A 19,370-nucleotide genomic window follows, 5' to 3' on the forward strand; every position below is an offset into this window, starting at 1 on the left:
ACCGCTTAGTTGTTTACGGTAGCCGCAACAAGAAGCAGTTAGAACTGTCATCACATATATGCTTTTACGACTGTCCTTTGCTCAAACACAGCTGAAGGATCCCAGCAAATGGTTTGCAACCCATAAAACCACAAGAAAATTGATAATAACATCAAATAGGTCTCACGTAATCTTAGCATATAAATAATAATACCTTAAAAACTGAATAAACAGCTTTAACCAGCTGCAACATCCCATCCTTGAGTACAGTTTAATGCAACCCCGAAACTCAATTTACGCTAATTAGATCCCACAAATGGCAAACTGTTCGTGCTATTGAAAAACGCCACGGATGTTTTGATACATTGGGCATGCCCGTAAATGGTCAAATAATGTGATTTTAATAAGCCATAACCATAATAATGGAATATTTTCCCATTTGCCTCGCCTTTCACGGAATTATGAATAGCGATGGCGAGGTGGAGATCTTTGGGATACACATCCCATGGATACGAGCCGCCTATTTGCATTGGCCCACGAAAAACCTACGATAATATTTAGGTAGGCTGATCCCGACGACAGTACACTGCAGAGTCCAGTCCCAGATAACTGGCAATAAATCTCAGGATCCCCGACTCCAGCTTCACCTATGTATATCTCCCTCAATTTCCTTCTCGGTGTTGGCGTGTCCATAGTCCTCCGTCCATTCTGAGCATTCTGTGCATTCTGCACATCTGCTCCAAAAACCAGATTTACTTTCTTTTTGTCCCGAACGCCGTTTGTATTTGCCCAGAGATCAGTGAAAGAAGATCACGGCGACTGGTGGCAAAGTTGCTGGCAGCAACCAGCAAAAAGTAGCCTGCACAGGAATTGGTTTTTCTTCTCCGATTCCGATTTTGAGCCAACAAAAGGCAAAGAAAATTAGCAAAGCCCACAAATGAATCGAGGCAAAAAGGGCGATCGCACAAACAAGATTACCAGGGGAACTGGCGAAGGAGGAGGATATTGCAGACAGGAAAAGGTGACTTAAATGAGGAATACACAAAGTGAAAGGTTCAGCGAAGGAATGTCTAACAGACCATATTTAGGATACATGTACATGCCAGAAAAATGTTTAACTGAATCAATTTGCTACTATATATTTGTTTACTGCATACTTGAAGCGCATTAAACCCGAACTTTGGTAAACAACTTATTTGCTCAAGCTAAACAGTTACATTTAGCAATTAATTGCAAGTCAAAACAAACAAACAATAAGTTGTACACCTGAGGGGGATGGCACTCATTTCATCCAACTGTTGTCTTACACAAATAGGAAACCCATAGAAAAGTTCTGCACCAATGATTGTGACACTTCAAGGTCCGACCTGGCGCATCATCATCAGCGTCACGCAACCTGAGATGGAATGGGATGGCATGGGTGTGTATCCGAAACCGTATCTGTCAGATACACTCGCCTAGTGTCACGTGTATGAATATTCGCGCGGGAGGCGGATAAAAACAATATATATAACAATATATGTATATATGACTTCATCGCCCAGAAATCCAGAGGAGAGCAATTGAAATTGACACAGAAATTCACGGATCATTAGCAAATGCGCGAACATCCAAACATCCAAACAAACAGGCGAGCAGATGGCAGATCTCTCGTTTGCCCAAGTGTAAGATCTTTTCGAAATGGAACATGTGTTGGATTTTGATAATTTTGATTGAGGAGCAGGCAATTTCATTCAATTCGCTGTCCAAACACTGTTGAAGGTTAAGCCCACACTCAGAAGACCACGCCCCGAGCATGGAAAAGGGTTCAGCGAGATCCTTTTTGCATCTGCAATCCCTTAAGGATGCTCTGCCGAGGAGCCTGTCATTGGCTGAGAGATTTATATACTCAGGTAATAAAGCATCTTGGTGCCAGTTCCTAAGTCGCGTACTCCATTTTTTCCTTCTCGGCAAACTTGTTTCACCATTTGCAACCAAAAAATATGTGAATAGGCATAGACGATTTCTTTGTTGACGCTTTTTTCGTTGGCTTTTTTCCTTTTCGGGTCGTTTATCAGTTTTGGGGCCAAATTGAATTTATTTCTGTGTTGAAACTCATTTATCATGCGGGCACAGGAAGAGTAAATTGCAAAACACGCGGCAGTAAAACAATAAAAATAGCAGAAAGTAAATAAGGGAAAAATCACTTGGCTGTAAGCTATGATTTCTTATCGTTCAGCAGTTAAAAACCTCACAATGAGGGAAGTGCCGAGTACACCGTGAAGTCTTATCAGTCTTAAAGTATTTGTAAAATCAGTTTCCTATACTAAAGTTGAAGCTCTGAAGCAATTAGCTGATTATGCATTTCATTTCTCTTTATGGAAAAAGCGTTTCTAGAGAAGTGATTATTCATTAAGTGCAGCGCTTAAATAAAACTTCATCATTACCAAAACATTATTATACCCGTTACTCGTAGAGTAAAAGGGTATACTAGATTCGTTGAAAAGTATGTAACAGGCAGAAGGAAGGGTTTCCGACCATATAAAGTATATATATTCTTGATCAGGACCAATAGCCGAGTCGATATGACCATGTCCGTCTGTCCGTCTGTCCGTCTGTCCGTCTGTCCGTCTGTCCGTCTGTCTGTCCGTCCGTATGAACGCTGTGATCTCAGGAACTACAAAAGCTAGAAAGTTAGGACTAAGCATACAGACTCCAGAGACATAGACGCAGCGCAAGTTTGTCGATTCATGTTGCCACGCCCACTCTAACGCCCACAAACCGCCCAAAACTGCCACGCCCACACTTTTGAAAAATGTTTTGATATCTTTTCATTTTTGAATTGGTCTTGTAAATTTCTATCGATTTGCCAAAAAACTTTTTGCCACGCCCACTCTAACGCCCACAAACCGCCAAAAGCTGCTACGCCCACACTTTTGAAAAATGTTTTGATATTTTTTCATTTTTGTATTGGTCTTCTAAATTTCTATCGATTTGTTAAAAAACTTTTTGCCACGCCCACTCTAACGCCCACAAACCTCCAAAAACTGTGTTTAAGACTCCTCTCCCTTCCACTAGCTGAGTAACGGGTATCAGATAGTCGGGGAACTCGACTATAGCGTTCTCTCTTGTTTTTTTCTTGTGTTCCTTACTCCGCCAAATTAATCTTATCAAACACAATCTTATCTGTAGCGTAAACTTTTCATTTGAATTGGGTGAATCTCGTTTATGACATCAGAGCGGATAGTTTAACCTTACCCAATAGGCTTACTAAGTAAGAATAGAATCAATAGAGACGAACTTTCCGACTATTCTATTGAGAGTTTAAGAAAATGTAAATTTTTCCTTTCCCAACCCAAAACGATAAAATGTCAAATTTACGACATGACTCTGTCCCGAGATCATCTTACAATGATCGAAGAAAATATGATATTTTTTCTCTTCAGTTTTCCCTAAAAAATAATTTTCCCGCCACCCCAAAAAATGTTTTTTTTTTTCAATCAAAAACAGCGCAAAAAAAAAAGACACCCGGCTGAGGAATCTTTTCAGCTCGTGCGAGTCAATCAAAGTTGACAATGGGAGAGGAGGAGAAAGCAAGTGAGATCGCCCAAGGACATGCAGGACACCGTCTCCTGGTGGTGGCTTCTTTCACTTACTCTGCCGTTTGCTCGGTAGCTCACTGTACTCTATTAAATATGACATATTTATGAAGTGTCAGTCCCGAAGACAATGGACGGGCAAAATCCGAGGAAGAAAGCGAGGAAAAAATGAAAGGAAAGTGCAATGGGAAATGGGATTTTTCCTGGGATTCCCGTTGTCAGCTGCTCCTGCGATGATGGTCGATCGTAAAATCAAATAATATAAAATTGGAATCGTATTTGTGTTTAATATTTATGCGGTGTGCATTTCAATGATGAGCATTTGATTGTCCTGCGACTTTGAGGTTTTCCTCTTGCGGTTTGGATTTGCTAACTTTCTTATGGACTGGGAAAAGGGATTTTCGTATGTCATTTATGTCCCATAAATACCGCTTCAATTAAATCGATTCGGAATGGTCAGGCGCCTCATTAGAGAAAAAGCAGCTGGCCAATAATATTCCACGATCCACGGCCAACTCCGATCTTCGGTCTTCGGTCTTCGATCTCAGACTACTGACCAACTGACCAGCTGACTTTTTCCTTTTCTTTTCCGCTTTCCAAGCCGCTCAGGCGCAACAAATTATCAAATTGCTTACTTTTACTTTTCCACGTTCTACACGAGCTATTTCTCGCTCCTTTCTGGCAGCCTCCTTAGCGGTAGTTTGCTGTTGCCCAGTTTTACCTAGAAATCTCATCTCATCTGCCATTGTGCGAGTGGCTCGTTTACATCTTTTCTTGCAGAGCAAAAAAAATTATAATGACCATTGTTTCGCACGAGGCTTCCATCCATTACAATCTTATTTATAAGTGTTTTTGGGTGCTCAAGAGTGTGAGTGTCCTGGCCGAAGGATTCACCCAAACGGACAACGTGTGTGTTCGCAGTCTTTTTATTAGAATGCAACAAATTCGCCAGCATTATTTCTGACCAACTGAATTAAATTAAATTTATCAAGGTTTTACCCGTGGGTTTTAGCGAACTGAGTCTCCTTGTCCCCACTGTCTTTTTGCGGTTCAATGACTTTGCTGGCCATAAGTTGCTAAGCTAAGTTGTTTGTGTTCCTGCCAAGATACACCAACTGGTGGAAACTCACTGCTATCAGTCAGACGCCAATGCAATACTATGTTCGAGAAGGCTATAGAATTACACTAAGCGGCAGGCTTAAGTTTCTGAAGAAATTTGAACACACTTAGTGTGCACGAAATACTAAAAGTTTATGGAATAGCTATAGGAAAGTGCCTTAGTTCATGCAGCCAAAGGATCAACAAAGGTGTACATATCAAATCAATAATCAATATTCTTAGGGGCCATAGCTTGAAAAGAACACCAACAAGCCTCTATGGTTACAAATGATGTCTCTAATATGGCTACCCCTTATAGCCATATCCCACATATTAAACCTTTAATTAAACTGCGTACTTTATGACTTTATGACGATTGTGATCTTGTGAGAAAACCCGCAGAAAACGTAGGCTAGTGTAGAGATAACTTTTCAGACAGATCATAACTGCCCACAAAGCAACCGAAAATGCGAATAACGTGGGGAAAATACGAAAAGCAAAAAACCTGAACCGGTTATGTAAGATGTAAGATTCATGTAAGTTCCCGAGAAGAGAATCACTTGAGTGTGACTGAACTTTCGGCCAGGCCAAGAGGAAATCAATGCAATAATGAAGGGCACACCTCCGAATTGGGATGTACAAAGGTAAACTTAATGATCGGCAACACACACATCATACATACATACGTATCAGCCTTGGAATTGCCATTGTAAAAATTATGTTGGAATTTTATTATTATTTCGTATAAGCAGAAGGGACCAACCGACGAGCGCCCCCCCGACACCATCAACAATTTGGCGGTGTCAACGCCACATTAGAATTTCAATGGGCATTAAACCTTAGATTGAAGCGAAGCGGGAACAAAACCTAAATAAGAACTTCCGCTGCTGAATGCGTTTGCCATATAGGAAAAACTACCCAGTAAAGCGTAGGTTTTGAATGGGGCTTTTGGGATTTGTGAAAAAACAAAGGGCCGGCAAAGCAAAACGAAAATGCAATCCCTCTATGGTCAACCTGCTATTCAAATTCAATTTTCGATCGTTGTGTTTAGATACATTTTGCATTCTGAATGGAGTTTGACCAATAAACCTGCCGCCTTTCCTATCTTTCCGCTTCCAACTGTTTTTGGGGAGAAAACCCCTCCTCCGACGACTAACGCATTTCGGTGGTGGATAGATAGGTATTTTGTTTTCCCAACAAGTGTCCCACTGTTTGAGGCGGAAGCGGCGTTCGAAACGTGTCGGTTTTCATCTAATTTGCATATTTTTCAAGCTATTTTCTCATTACAGGCAAATGCATTCGAAATTTCCCCCCGTTTTCACTTTGGCATTTGACAGGTTTTCTTGAGACAGGGGTCTTCCTTATGATTTAATTGAAAATACGCAAATTTATTTCCAGCTATTGCCGTACGAAGTGTCAAAATAAATTTGAATGCCTTCGAGAGCTGGGAATGTTTTGTTTTTTAAGTTGGATTGGATTGGATGCATTTCGTCATGGTCGAAAGCCTGTGTGTAGGTTCCAGTTTTCCCAGGCTTAAGAATGATCAACAAATTAAATTGATAATTTGAAATTAGCTAAGAAAAAGTGAAGAGGAAGTATTTTATTAAGTTCCACTTGAAGTGATCTTGGCTAATGGGAGAACTCTGGGAAACAAAATGTTAAAACCAGTAAGTGACTTAAACAGTTTAAATTTAAGAATATACTACTAGCGTTTGAGAACACTAAGCATTTACATCTGTCTCAACTAACCAACCAAAAACCATGACGCCTCAATTTTCAACTATTAATAATACGATATTAACATCAAAGATAGAGACATCATAAACGAGATACGCCAAGAAATTATCATATTTTTATTATTACTGCGAAAGATCATAAAATTTCATTAATTACATGTTAGCGTAAGGTTTCACTTTTCCAAGACAATGAGGAAAGTGAAGAGGAAAATTCGTTAGATAATTACAAGGCGTATAGGACAGTTAAAAAAAAAACGGAATAAGAAAAGGTGCATTTTGAAAGGTGGCGCGTGCGTTACGGCTGCAAAATAAGAAATATGTTTAGCACCATTTAGAGAGAGGACCATAAAAAGAGTAGCATCCCATTTGGTTGGTGGCCGTGAAGTGGAGAATGATTAATGGTCTGCCGAACCTACAAACGATCGATGAACTCGAGAGCCTCTCCATGATTGACACCAACCAAGAGTGACACTTCTAACAACAATACTTAATCCAAGCCGTGCGCCGATGACTCAACTTGTGGTTCCGACCAAAATCGGAGATAAAATCAAAAGTCTCGCGAGTCTGCGAGTTGCCTTTTAAGGTTTGCCAAATGCTGATCTATGTTTGGTAAGTGGGCGGTTGGTTAATTAAGGTGGGCGGATCATTAATTCAACTGGCAAATGCCGAGACATCGTCACTCATAAAAGCCACAATTTGTGGGAACTAATTAAGGGCACGCGTGAGAGTTTCCGCATCGCAAAAGGTCAACATGTGGGTCGTAAATTGAAAAAATTGTTCTGTCATTAAAGTACGAAATAATTGAATACTTTCTTTGACCAGATTTAACCCAGCAACTAAACTTTCCCACAAAAAACTACACGCAAGCTGGGGTCATTTGACCCAGTCGCGAAAGCAAACGAGCCATGATCTCATCAAAATGATTACCATCTCCGCATAGATACACTTTGCAGATACTATATGTTTAGATCACTGGAAGCCCGTTCACACACTCATGTGTGCCCCCAGCAAATACAATTGCGTTTTAATTTTAATCATATGTGTTCTTTTTTTTCGTGAATATATTCTAAATTTCGTTTGCTATATTTGCCTTTCGCACAGAATGTGTTAAGCGTATTATTTCGCTCCTGTTGTTGACTCTTTATTTATCTTGTTTAAGCGTTGAGAGCACGAGCGGCTAAAGAAATAAGAAGTATACGTATACAAAAACAGGGGAAAAAGCAAAATAAATAAAAAATACACAAAACATTAAAAGTGTTTCGTGGATCATATTGTACTCAGAACGCCAAGAGATTTGCCTATTAAAATGTCTTGGAAATTGCGCTAGTCCCCCATACAACATCTACTTTAGATCTGTTTGACGTGATACTTTGGGGACTTTTGAGCAAACTAAAGGGGGGCAAATAACAAAAAACCGAAAGGCTGTCAAGGTCTTTGAAAAGTCACCCAGCTGTCAGTTGAATAGGAAATCGGAGCACTGGGGCTTCAATATCTCTAGATCTCAGGTATTTTATATTCCGGACTTATCTCAGTTGCAAAACATATCAGTTGGCGGGGGATAGGATAGAGACTCTTTTTAATTAAACAAAGTGAATGAACGGAAATCAATGGGAACACATTAAACTATTTATACTCCATGTATATAGAATAGACCGTCCGTTCCTTATCTTATCACTACATGGCGCGACTTGGGGCTCCAATAGGGGCAGCAAAAAAAAATACACACGAAATAATAGAACACAAGCTGAAACACTCTGCAGTAATGGGATTCCGAATGGAATTTGCAATTTGAGTGGAAATTAATGAGGCGATCAGGAAAAATATCCGCACACACATGCAGGAATGCGTTGCAGCATGAAAAATTGCAATGGGGCAAAGAAATAATCATTTAGCGTTAAAAATAGAAAATGATCGGAAAAGGGATAGAATAAAACTTGACTTAACTCATGGCATGCGTTTTCCAGGGAATGAGGAAAGCAAGTATCAAGACATGACGAAGTAATTCCAATATCGATGAGCCATCGCAAAATGTATAGGAAAAAGAACGTATGATGCAATGAGTATAAAAAGCTGAGAATTTTATGGTGAAAAAAGTTTTCCAGAATTTTGTATTGTAAGACATTAGCAGTCCGAAAAATTTGCATAAATGTTTATTTTCGTAAGATTTCATGGTGCTAGTCTACCGCAAAAGTGTTTATATATGCAGTGATTCATTGCCCGAACCACGGGTGATGTATTAAAGTGTATAATCTCCTGCAGATCAATCAACGCAATCTCTTGCCCAGATCTCTGGTGGCAAGAACCAGTTGACACATTTTCCAAAGCCCCATTGACCGAACCAGCTTCTTTAGCTTGTATCCCAACTTTAAGCCGCGCCATGTGGCGGATACTTAACAAGCCATCTGATGGATATGCGCGATTAGAAAGAAAGGGGGTATTTGGCACCTTCCCACCTATCCTGCCTCCGATTGACGTCATTAAGTGGCATTGATTGCAGTGTGTCAATGCTGCCATCGTTTGGCTTCTTGCACCCGCATTTTTTGTGAATCGATAATTGCATGCCACAGTACCAAAGTACCAAAGTACCGAAGGTGCCAAAGTGAGGGGTGGTCAAACTTTCGTAGTTAGGTTGTCACGGCTACTGAAAGTCAATGTCGAACAATACGAATGTGAGTCAATGTTACCAAACACGAACCTCCTCTCTCCTTTTTGTATTATTTATAACAACACCCTTACTTTCGCTCTCTACTTTTCTAGTGACCTTTCACTTCGACAGCTTTTGATAGAAACAAAGAAGTTTGGCAAACTTTTGTTTGCATGTAATTTTCATTTGCATGCAAAAGAGCATGAAAATAAGACATAATGCTGTCATAACTTTGGCATCATAATGCCCAAAACCTGGGTCGGAACTGAGGAAGTATCGGAGTGAAACTATGCCAAATTGCATTATTTTCGCGCTGGCTGATTACAACACACACTTTGACACATGACACGCGATGTGCCACATTCAAAAGGTTGTAACTTTTTCCTCTATCATTTTTTACACTCTAATGGAGTTAGGCAAAAGTTTATTTCGACTGTTGCACATTCAATGTTAATAAGATAACATGTGCAAGGTCATTGGTTTATGATTTTTCCCATTTCGGCTGAGGTAATTAACGAACTTGCATACAAAGTAAATGATTTTTTAGTCATAATAAACTAATTATCTAATATTTTAATGACCACGAGTGGCGAAATAAACGTGTGAGAAAAGCTTAGTTTCGGTTAATGGAGATTAGGTGGCAAGGTCTGCAAAAGGGGAGTACTTAAGGCGTTACTGTGGGTAAGACAGTTGAGTGGTGTTCAACAACAATGACAATTTTTATGAGGAAGTCGTAATTGCAGATTTTGTCGCAGGTTTCCTTCAGTCACAGGTAACTAAAATTGGAATTCCACGAATTTCTTTTGCATAGTTTAGTATATCCCTAGTTTCAAAGTGAACTTTGACCCGCTGTTTCCCATCTCGGTCGCTTTACATCGACACTGTACCTCACCTGATTTACGTTTCTCGCTGCGATCGGGCACCACCAGGCTCTTGGCCCTCTTCACCCTCAGTGATCGTCTCCGGATGGAGCGGAGAAAGGCCTCCGGCATCCGGGAGAATCGTTGTGGAGTCTCTGGAGCTTTGGCCCTCTCCGGCAGGAAGAAGTTCTTTACCGCCAACATGTTGCTGCTGTGTTAACTGTTGCTCTTGGCGGCTTTTCTTGGCCCTGTTGTTTTAGTTATTGTTGTTGCTGCTGCTTTCTGGGCACGTTGGCAATGAAAAGTGTTTTTGCGTTTTTTGCTATTTTTATGCCGCTTCAGTGTTATTTATCTGGTGTAATCCTTTTTGTGCGCCTTGGTTTTGCTGCGCTTCGCCTATTTATTTATTTTTATTCGCACTTATTGGCTTCCTCTGCCACATTTTAGCAACTTGTTTGGTCTTGTGATTTTCAATTGGCATTTTAACACATAAATAAGCCGTATGGTGACTAACGCACTTGGTCACTTTGCAATGAAAGCACAAAAACTCTTCATGTATATGTTTGTTTCTTTGTGGTATTTATAAAACTGACGACATCAATTTGCTGCTGATTCGGGTTATATACTATCCAACTGACGTTATTTCATCAAGTATTCAAAAAAAATTGCGAAGCCGAAAATATTACGCGAAAAACTACGCGAGGGCCCTAACGCAGATACAACTGAGAGATCGAGTATCCGTGCGGTACGTCTACATCGAGCGCTGGTCGAAACACAACTGTCTACAGTAGCCACAGTCGAAGAGCTCTTCACCCTAGCAAACTGGCACTGGTCGAGGGTTAACGCATAACAGCGCTCTTTTGGCCAACAGCAGCTGTTGCTGCGCTGTTGTTGCGCTGTTGCCACGTGCTGTTAGCAGCTGCAGAGGCAATCAGCAGGTAAACCAAATGGTTCAGGGAGCCAGGTTTCCCTTTCCCCGACAGCTTGTTGCAGATACTCGAGGAAACACAATACCCCTGCTTCCGGAAGCCACCCAGTGACTTTGCGACGTTTATTGGCATATAAAAAATACATTCCAGAACGCTTTTTATACTTGCATATACCCACTTCGTGAAATATGTGAATACTAATTTACGAACACACTTTTTTTGAGACTTTATATATACAAAATTAGCTACATATTTTATAATGGACTTTTGTTGTCGTAAAGCATTTAATTTATTAAATTTTCAATGCTTTTGTAAAAATAAAACGCTTCTAGTCTAGTCTAGTCCAAATTCTAGTGATATAGTGCTCATAAAATTCAGTTCCATATACCTTGCACTTAGTGGGTACCGCGTATTGCTGCAACGCAATTTGTGACCATTTGGTGCGTTTAAAAATAAATACTTGTTTACATTGCTAGGTATCAAAAAGCTCATTCAAAGATAAGACCAAGCTAATTTAATAATGCCCAACAAAACACGATCTACGATAAGCTATGTAAAAAACTTCATATCAATATCAACAGTAGTAAATCGGATCCATTTAACAGTAACAGAGCAATGTACAATTTTAAGAGAGAGCGGAAAACCAGCATGTTTTCCACTTTGGGGTTGATGACGCAAAAGAGAGCGACGAAGAGCGCAAGGGTGACGCAAAAGAGTGGCCATAACAAAAACATCATACGGAAATCAAAATGCAATAATAAACATTTAGCTGTTGTTGCAGACTATCATGATGATGCAGATGATGAAGTCAGAGATAGTACTGCTTGGGAGATACTGATGCAGTTCCACCACCCATCCCCACCCCATCTCCACCACCATTTCCATTGCCAGCTTCCGCCGCGTGGAAAACTGTGCAGACAGCAGTTTGCTGCTATTGTTTTTAGTTGGGGTTTCGGTTAGTGGGCCGCTAGGGGCTCCTCATCTTGTTTTTGTTATGATGCCAATTCACTTCCTACAGAGCGAGATGCTGGCGGGGATTCACCGTATTCAGCATGTGCTCACTGTATTTTATCATGCACAATAATTTGCCGATTGTTTTTTATGCAATGTGCGAATGCACAAGGTGTAAATCGAAATTTAGAGGAGGCTGACGGGCAGATTGGTCGGCGCAATACCAATCAATTGTAAATTGCACATAATTTTGTTAAAATTAAATTTTTCTTGGCTTTGTGTTCAAGCGTCAGCCTTGAATATATTTTACTTTCACCTTTGGGTTAGACTCAATTCAAATCAGTAGCCAAACCCAATGCTTAGGTCGCTTAATATCATCCCTAAGATCATCCGCGTTGCCCAAGTTTATCACAAGCTAAGCGAAACCGGCGATAAACCAATATAAATTATAACCTTTTGTTGAGCAACAACTGCAGTTTGCTTTCAGATTACATCTCCAGCATTGTACCCGCACAGATTGCCTTAAAAATGCGAGTCCCGAAAGCAGCCAGCGACACGTGAACTGCATTATATGCTCGATAATTGGACACGCTCGCCACTTTTGCTCGACTCACTTATCAGGGCCACACTCCGCACTTTACGGGGACCATCCAGCCAACGGGGACCAACCATCCTAAAAACCGACTAACAACCCGATCCGAATCCCAAGCAGGGACACACTTTGCGACTTAATTAGACGACATCAGCGGCAAGCGACATTGAAATACAAATCAGCAGAGGAAGTGGGAGTTCGGTGGAGTAAAGTGTGGGGAGGTACAGCCATTGACAGCAAGACATCGCACGCGATTGCGGAGGAACTTGGGTGGGTGGGTTCCTCAGATGTAAACCACCCTCGGCGGGAAACTATGCACTGAAAAAAAGTAGTCGGTAATACACAGGATGTCGGAAAAGCTTTAGAAAAATATGTGTTGCCTCAGTTAATGTCTCCACCACACACAAAATATACTATAAATGTAATATGTGGCAGATTTAAAGGTTTGGTTAACTAAAACCAGTACATGCAAAATTGCTGCTTAAGTTCATATTATGATATGTTAAGGGTTAACCAAGTATCTTAAAGTTACCTTCTGCAAATAAATAATTTATCTTTGCTCTAATAAAACACTGTATTTATTAGTGTAATGAGGGACGAGGCTGGGTGCGGCTGCTACTGAACGTAAATTTTTTTATGGAATTTTAATGGAATTTCTAATCAACCTGCGACACAAGACTCGCCTGGCAGAAGGGCGCGTCCGTCTGGGTCGCACCCCGCGAGGATTTCCCCTCGCGAGTCGACGACTTGCCCAGATTTCATTGAAGAATGTTGCACGGAAAGCACGCACCGCATTCGCCAGGGGGTTGCAATTGTGGGTGGGTCAAATTGTGGCCTTCGGCATGTGCGACACTTTCCATTTCAATTGTCCCAGTTCAGCTCGCTTTGGCCCCGAATGAAATCATCGAGATAAAATGCCAAAAAAAAAAGGTGACACTCAAATGACGTTAATAAAACAGCTATTTTGGGCCTTAAGGGTTAAAAAGTTGCAATACAGTGGCAGCTTTAACTCCCCCTTCGCAAACAGCCGCGGGCTAATTAGAAACTGAGGGTGCTATGGTCGATGTAACTTTAGGGTGTCACCGATTTCTCCCACTCCTGCGCAGATCCCCTTTCACACAAGAGCAATTCGTTAGTGCTTTTAATTGCCTGCAAATGTTTTGGCCAAGGGTGTAGTCGGATTTTTAGGGGATTTCCCTTAATATACAGTTTTATTTCAAATTAGTTTATTTCCGTAATAAAGTCGAATTTATAAGTACAGACTACTAGACTACTAGAACTAGACTACTAGAAACTACTTTTGGCTATTTATAAACCCTGATTGGGTTTCCTCTGCAAAGAGCCTAGTTACCATTTAGAAAATTAAAAAATTATATTTTTATATCAAAAATCCTCAAAACATATTTGCAACTTGTTTGATCTGATATGAACCCCTTGTCGAATAGCAACTACAACCCTGTCCAGTTGTGACTGCGAACAATTTGAGCTTCCCTCGGCGGCAGTGGAAAACCACGAATCCTGCACCCCGTCACTGAAATTTGATACTTTTGCAGTGTCCACCCACTCGGAGCTTGTTGGGCCAATATTTGCAGGGCTTAGCTGAGTTCATTGTGGTGACTTTGACACCCTCCCCTCGTTCAAAAAACAGAAGAGGCCTTCGCTGGGTTAAAGGCGGAAGCATACGATTTGTCATGATGTATGAAAACCCATTTATTTGATTTAGTTGAGTGCATTTGATGTACATTTGATTATATTTAATATTCCGATTTACTATGCAAAAAGGGGAACAAGCAAGAAAGCAAAGGATTTCGTCCAAAAAAAAAGGGAGGAAACTATGGCTCATTTGCATTGAAAATAAATGTTTTATGAGCGTTTTTTTAGTGGGTCAGCTGAAATCGCTTCACACATGTCTTTGCGCGGGCGGAAATATGATTCATGATTTATTTCAAAATTTCAAGTGAATGTTGCGCTCGTACGCCTCTCAATGCGTAATCTTTTTTACCAAGGGATATAAATAAAATATTTCGCATTCAACAAATTCATTTCACTATAACACAGCAGAGCTTAAAATGTTTTCTTAAAAGAGTTAAGAGAATTACAGGAAAGGATTACAAAAGTATTATGAATCTTTTTTAACCCTTCATATTCGTTGGCAAATTGCATTCAATGCTCATCATCCAAAACTAATTTCGTATTCATAATTTTCATAATTTGCATGGAAAGTCATTTACAGTTTGTAACCCCCAGGGCCAGCCTCACATTTTCCATTTTCCTCGGCTGCAATTACGAGCGAATTAGTTCTCACGCCAAAATGCGCTTACACATTGGACATGGGCCACAAGGAGGGGTGGAGTGTAGTGGAGTGGGGTCTCCTTCGAAAACCCTTGCCATAATTAATAATTCATAATTTTCTTGAAAATATTCCTCCCGGTTTTGGCAAGTTCCTGCATTTGCGAATTTTTTTTACGAGCCCTAATAATGAAGCGTGAAAGAAACATTAGCGAAAATGTTCGGAAATCCATGAAATTGCCCAGGGTAAAGCAGCACGGCGATTTTTCTTGAGACATGACACAATTATTAGGGTTAGAAGAGTTACGGTTATAGGCAGGCAAAAAGTTCCCCCCTCTGTTCAAGTTGACATCGCTGTCTGTTCGTGTAATCAGCGCTCCATCGCCGCCTCTTTCCATATTGCACTTTTACGCAAATTGAGTTGATTAATTTAAATGTGGCGGCCAGTGGGGGTGGCGGTGGGATGGGATTGGTGGGTTAACTGTGTTGGCCAAAGGGCAGAATTGCAGACGGCAGAAAATCAATAATTTTAATGGCCCGGCCTGCGGAGACGAGCTTGCCCCCAAATCCCAAAACCCCGCTCCATCAAGTGCAGACATATGAATACTGAATACCTAAAAAACATGTACATTTCGAATGTACTCTGTATCTGTATCGGTACCTGTATGTGTATCTGTATCTGTCCGCTTCTTAATGCAAATATGTTAAGTACCGTAGGAGCGGCGAGGATGAGGCAACTTTGCTGAAGGAGCAGCAGCAGCAGCATCTGTATCTGTATCCGTGTGGCAGCCCCAAAACTTCGTTCGCAGCTTCTTAACTCCAGGAGCCCTTATACAAAAAATGAAAAACTTAGTCGGAGAGCTGCCTAAGGCAAAAAGCAGTCAAATTCAATTTTGTGCTCCTAAAAAGATTTTCTGAAAATGTTCGTTTTCAAAGTGGAATTTGAGCATACCCTTTAAAAAAAACAAAAATAAAATGTAAACTCGTATATAAATAACTTCTTAACATTCAAAATGAGCGTCGATGGCCACACACGAATATTTAACATTTTAAGACATGGTATGAATTAAGAATACAAGTTTTACACAAATATATAAAAATTACTCTTCAAAGCACTAAAGAAACAATTCCAAATTTTATAATATTAAACCGACTTAGAGTGTCATGACTGTTTGATAGAACTTTAAGTATAAAGAGAAGATGTCTCAAAATCGTTAAAATTCTTAGGGAATCCCCACCTCCATAGGGTATTTATTTTAGACCCCCCTGTTTGAAGTGCAAACTCCATTCAAATATTAAATATAATTCCCATCGTTTGCTCCATTTTCCCTTCTTTTTGCCTCGCGGCAATTTTTCCCAAGAGGAGACGAGCGAGACTCACTGCCAATTGATGCCTAAATATGAAAAAATATACTTATAAATTGCAAGTAAGTATATTCTTTTTGCGTTTCTTGAAACAATTAAATTATATTCGCTTTCGTATGCAAAACCCAATTATTTACAGACGTAAATTCGGCAAGAGCACAACTGACGCAAGTTGCCAGCAACTGAACTCAACTGAACTGAAATATATATATGTATATATCATTTAGTGGAGCTACGCAAGGGGGTGTACGGAACCATATAAATTGTTTTTATTCAGGGTCAGTGGGTGAGGAGGAGAGCTGTTCTGGCCCTTGTGTTTGTTTTGAATTTCTACTTATTGTTTCTGTGTGCCTTATTTCTGTAAATAACGCGTCACAGTTCTTACAGGCCACGAAACATCTCTCTAAAACTGATTGGTGAGGGATTTAGTGGGCTAAATATTGAAGTAAATTGTGCAAGACGCGATATGTGATACATCATACTCGCATTCGAAAGAGCTTCTAAAATTAGATGCGAGTATGATAATTGAATATGGCCAATGGTAATTGAGTGTAACGAGTTGGGTGAGATCATGAATATGCATCAAGAGACAGGGGGTAAGCAATTTTAATTCGCTTAATTCTGTCAGTTATAATAATAATATATTCTTAGATATTTAAGACTGTATTTGTAAATCATGTTTTAGGAAATTGTATCTTTATCACGCATATCTATTCTTTAAACGTGTCTATATACTTTCAACTATTAAATGAGCTATCCTATCGAATAGAATAACCTATTGCATTTCTCCTTGCACCGAATCAATTTTTCCCTGTTCAGTTGTTCAAAGCAAGAAAACTAATTAATATTTCAGATGTACAGTTTTTTAGGGTGTTTCCCAACCAGTTCTTGGTGGGCTTAACCGAAATCAGGGCACGCTCGAGTGATTTTTCTTCTTCAGGACACGGTCAAAGTTCAAATGCGCAAAACGAACTAAGTAGGGATAAGAATTTCGCAAGAAAGAAGATCAAATAAAAATGTTTCCAATATTTTTGGACATAAATTCAATTTCGTTCCTCTTTTATTATTTTTTGGCCCAGCAATTTTGAGGGGTGTAACTGCAAATCTTTTTTGCCAGATCTCTCAAGGCCTGCAATCTTGGGGATGCAATTTTTAAATGGCGTGCAAAATTTAATATTGAAAAAATGATTCTGACATTTTGACGCGAATTCTCATTCTTTCTTTCCGATTTTTTATGTGGTGTTGTGAGATCAGATGACGGTTTTATGATCGCATTACGAAGACTGAAAAAGTATCCCAAGTTGTTCACTTTTTTTCTGGTTCGCAGATACAGTTTTCAAAGGATTTGTTGCGGCTGTCCTAGGAGTATAATTTTTAGGCAGAATTTATGTAAGTACCCAGTATTTTATGCGATGTAAAATTCGCTACAGATAATTGGTGATTTCATACAATAAATACAACCTTTGAGTCAGCTCATCCAATGATATCAGAGTTTAAGAAAGTCATTTGCAAACTTCTAAGCGATGTGAGTCACAAGGTGACTAAAAGTCTCTGAATAAGTAATTGATGCAATTGAGCTCACCTGAAAGAAGGAAAAAGAGAGAAAGAAAGAAATTAATTTAACTCATGAGACTCTGCTTTTGATATATCTTTGAGCAGTAATAAATGAGATAAATTATTCAATTTCCCTCATTTAAGAAGAAATCCGTTCTCGATTTACAATTTTCCCGTAGCCACCCCGCAGTAACCTAAATCAACAATGAAAATTGCGAACAAATTGATGGAAAAAAAAAGAAATTTCAATTTCTGCTAAAAGGAAACCCATTTTTCATGCGAAAACCCCAGCCCGAATGCGGAATTTTCTGTGCCAAAAATGTAGGAAATTTGTTTGCCAAATCAATCAAATAGCTGAGCGAAATGAGGCCTGCGATCGGGGGATCGTTTCTGCGTTGAATTTTTCACTGTCAAGATCTTGCGGAACATCAGAGGAACATTATGCAACCCCCTTACTCGTACGCATTCATCTTGCGGCTTTTCAGTTGACTTCTTGGACATGCGATAAGGCTTTGTGATACAGAGATCCCAAAACTAAAAAAGGACATGCAATTGATACTTTTACCCCTACAAAAAAAAAAGAGGAAAAACTGCCACAAGAAAGGTTTTCCCGACCACCGTCCGCAGGACACATGACGCGTGTCCCATTTTTGGCCAGTCACTCTAATGCATAATTGTGGGTTCCACTGACAAATCGCTGGAAATTAGTTAATTATATCCACGAAACGAACAAATTCCCTCGCGGCGCAATTAAAATAATTGAAATTGAAAGTGGTAGTGGAATCGCCAAGGGAGGAAAAAACCCACAAAAAAGGCAATTAAACAATAAAGTTTACACGGCATTAAAAATGCAGCAACACCGAACGAGGAAAACATCATTTAAAGCTGTCCGCTTCAATGTTAGGGTAAGCATCCGAAAACGGGACAAAGGACAATCGACAACTGGATGAGCGGGTTGAGTTCCGGTTTGGGATTCGGATTTCGCGACCCCGGATAGTTAGCAACCCCCGCTCGAGCGTTTTGTGTGATTTAACTTGATGGACATGCGTCGCTTTTGTCGCCGAAGGACAATGCAAGTCCTGCAAACGGATACCAGTACCAGCACCAGTGCCAGTACCAATGTCAGTACGCTCCCGCTCTTCATTAGCGGACTGGGCAAACAATGCAGCCGTGACTCGTTCAAGTGTGCTCATTAGCAGGGGAAGGGTTGGACGCCCTAACAACACAACACAACACAGCTTATCCTTATCAAATGCAGTGCACGTTTTTGCCTCGGAATTATTTATTTTTCGCTCTGCATACATTTTTTTTTTTTACTTATCAAAGAGACACGTTCCATCGCCGGGCTCATCCCTCTCGGGCGATCTGAGATAATTCAAAGCTCATATCTTGATGTTATGAAATTTCATGTCCACCGCAGCAGTTATGGAAAATCATCATCGTCAAGCGAACCCACCAACTGCCCAGCATCCGTCCAACCCGATTCCATCATCCGCTTTCCCTTTAATGTTTGCTCAAACATCACCTACTTCAAAGTGCCTGCTCCTGGGTGGTTGGGTTGGATTTGGGTTATGCTCGTACGGCAGCTGCTGGCCAGCGGGATTGAAGGCATCTCATCTCTGGTGTGCTGGTGTGGAAAGTGTCGGTGAAAGTGATGAATAAAACGTATGCAGATGAGTCCGTTTCGGGTTTGTTATGATTATTACAGCTGCTGTTTGACCACCGCAAGGGGTCCTTTGTCCCACTCAATTTGGAAGTAAAACACGCATTATGCAAACTAATTGTTTATGTCCCG

General features: G+C 40.3%; 1 protein-coding gene across 2 annotated transcripts in view; it reads right to left on the reverse strand.

Moving 5' to 3' along the window:
* LOC120444152 (centaurin-gamma-1A) overlaps positions 1–19,370 on the reverse strand; it is a 63,051-nt gene that overhangs the window by 9,822 nt on the left and 33,859 nt on the right. The window contains exon 1 of one of the 2 annotated variants that reach the window (XM_039623730.2): positions 9,928–10,668. The exons of the other annotated variant lie outside the window; for it this stretch is intronic. Coding sequence (XP_039479664.1) covers positions 9,928–10,099 — 172 coding nt within the window. The 5' untranslated portion in view covers positions 10,100–10,668. Of the gene's footprint in view, positions 1–9,927; positions 10,669–19,370 lie in introns of those variants that run through there. 2 annotated transcript variants of the gene reach the window in all.

Source organism: Drosophila santomea, chromosome 2L, assembly GCF_016746245.2.
Source record: "Drosophila santomea strain STO CAGO 1482 chromosome 2L, Prin_Dsan_1.1, whole genome shotgun sequence".
In the NCBI taxonomy this organism is placed as follows: Eukaryota; Metazoa; Arthropoda; class Insecta; order Diptera; family Drosophilidae; genus Drosophila; species Drosophila santomea.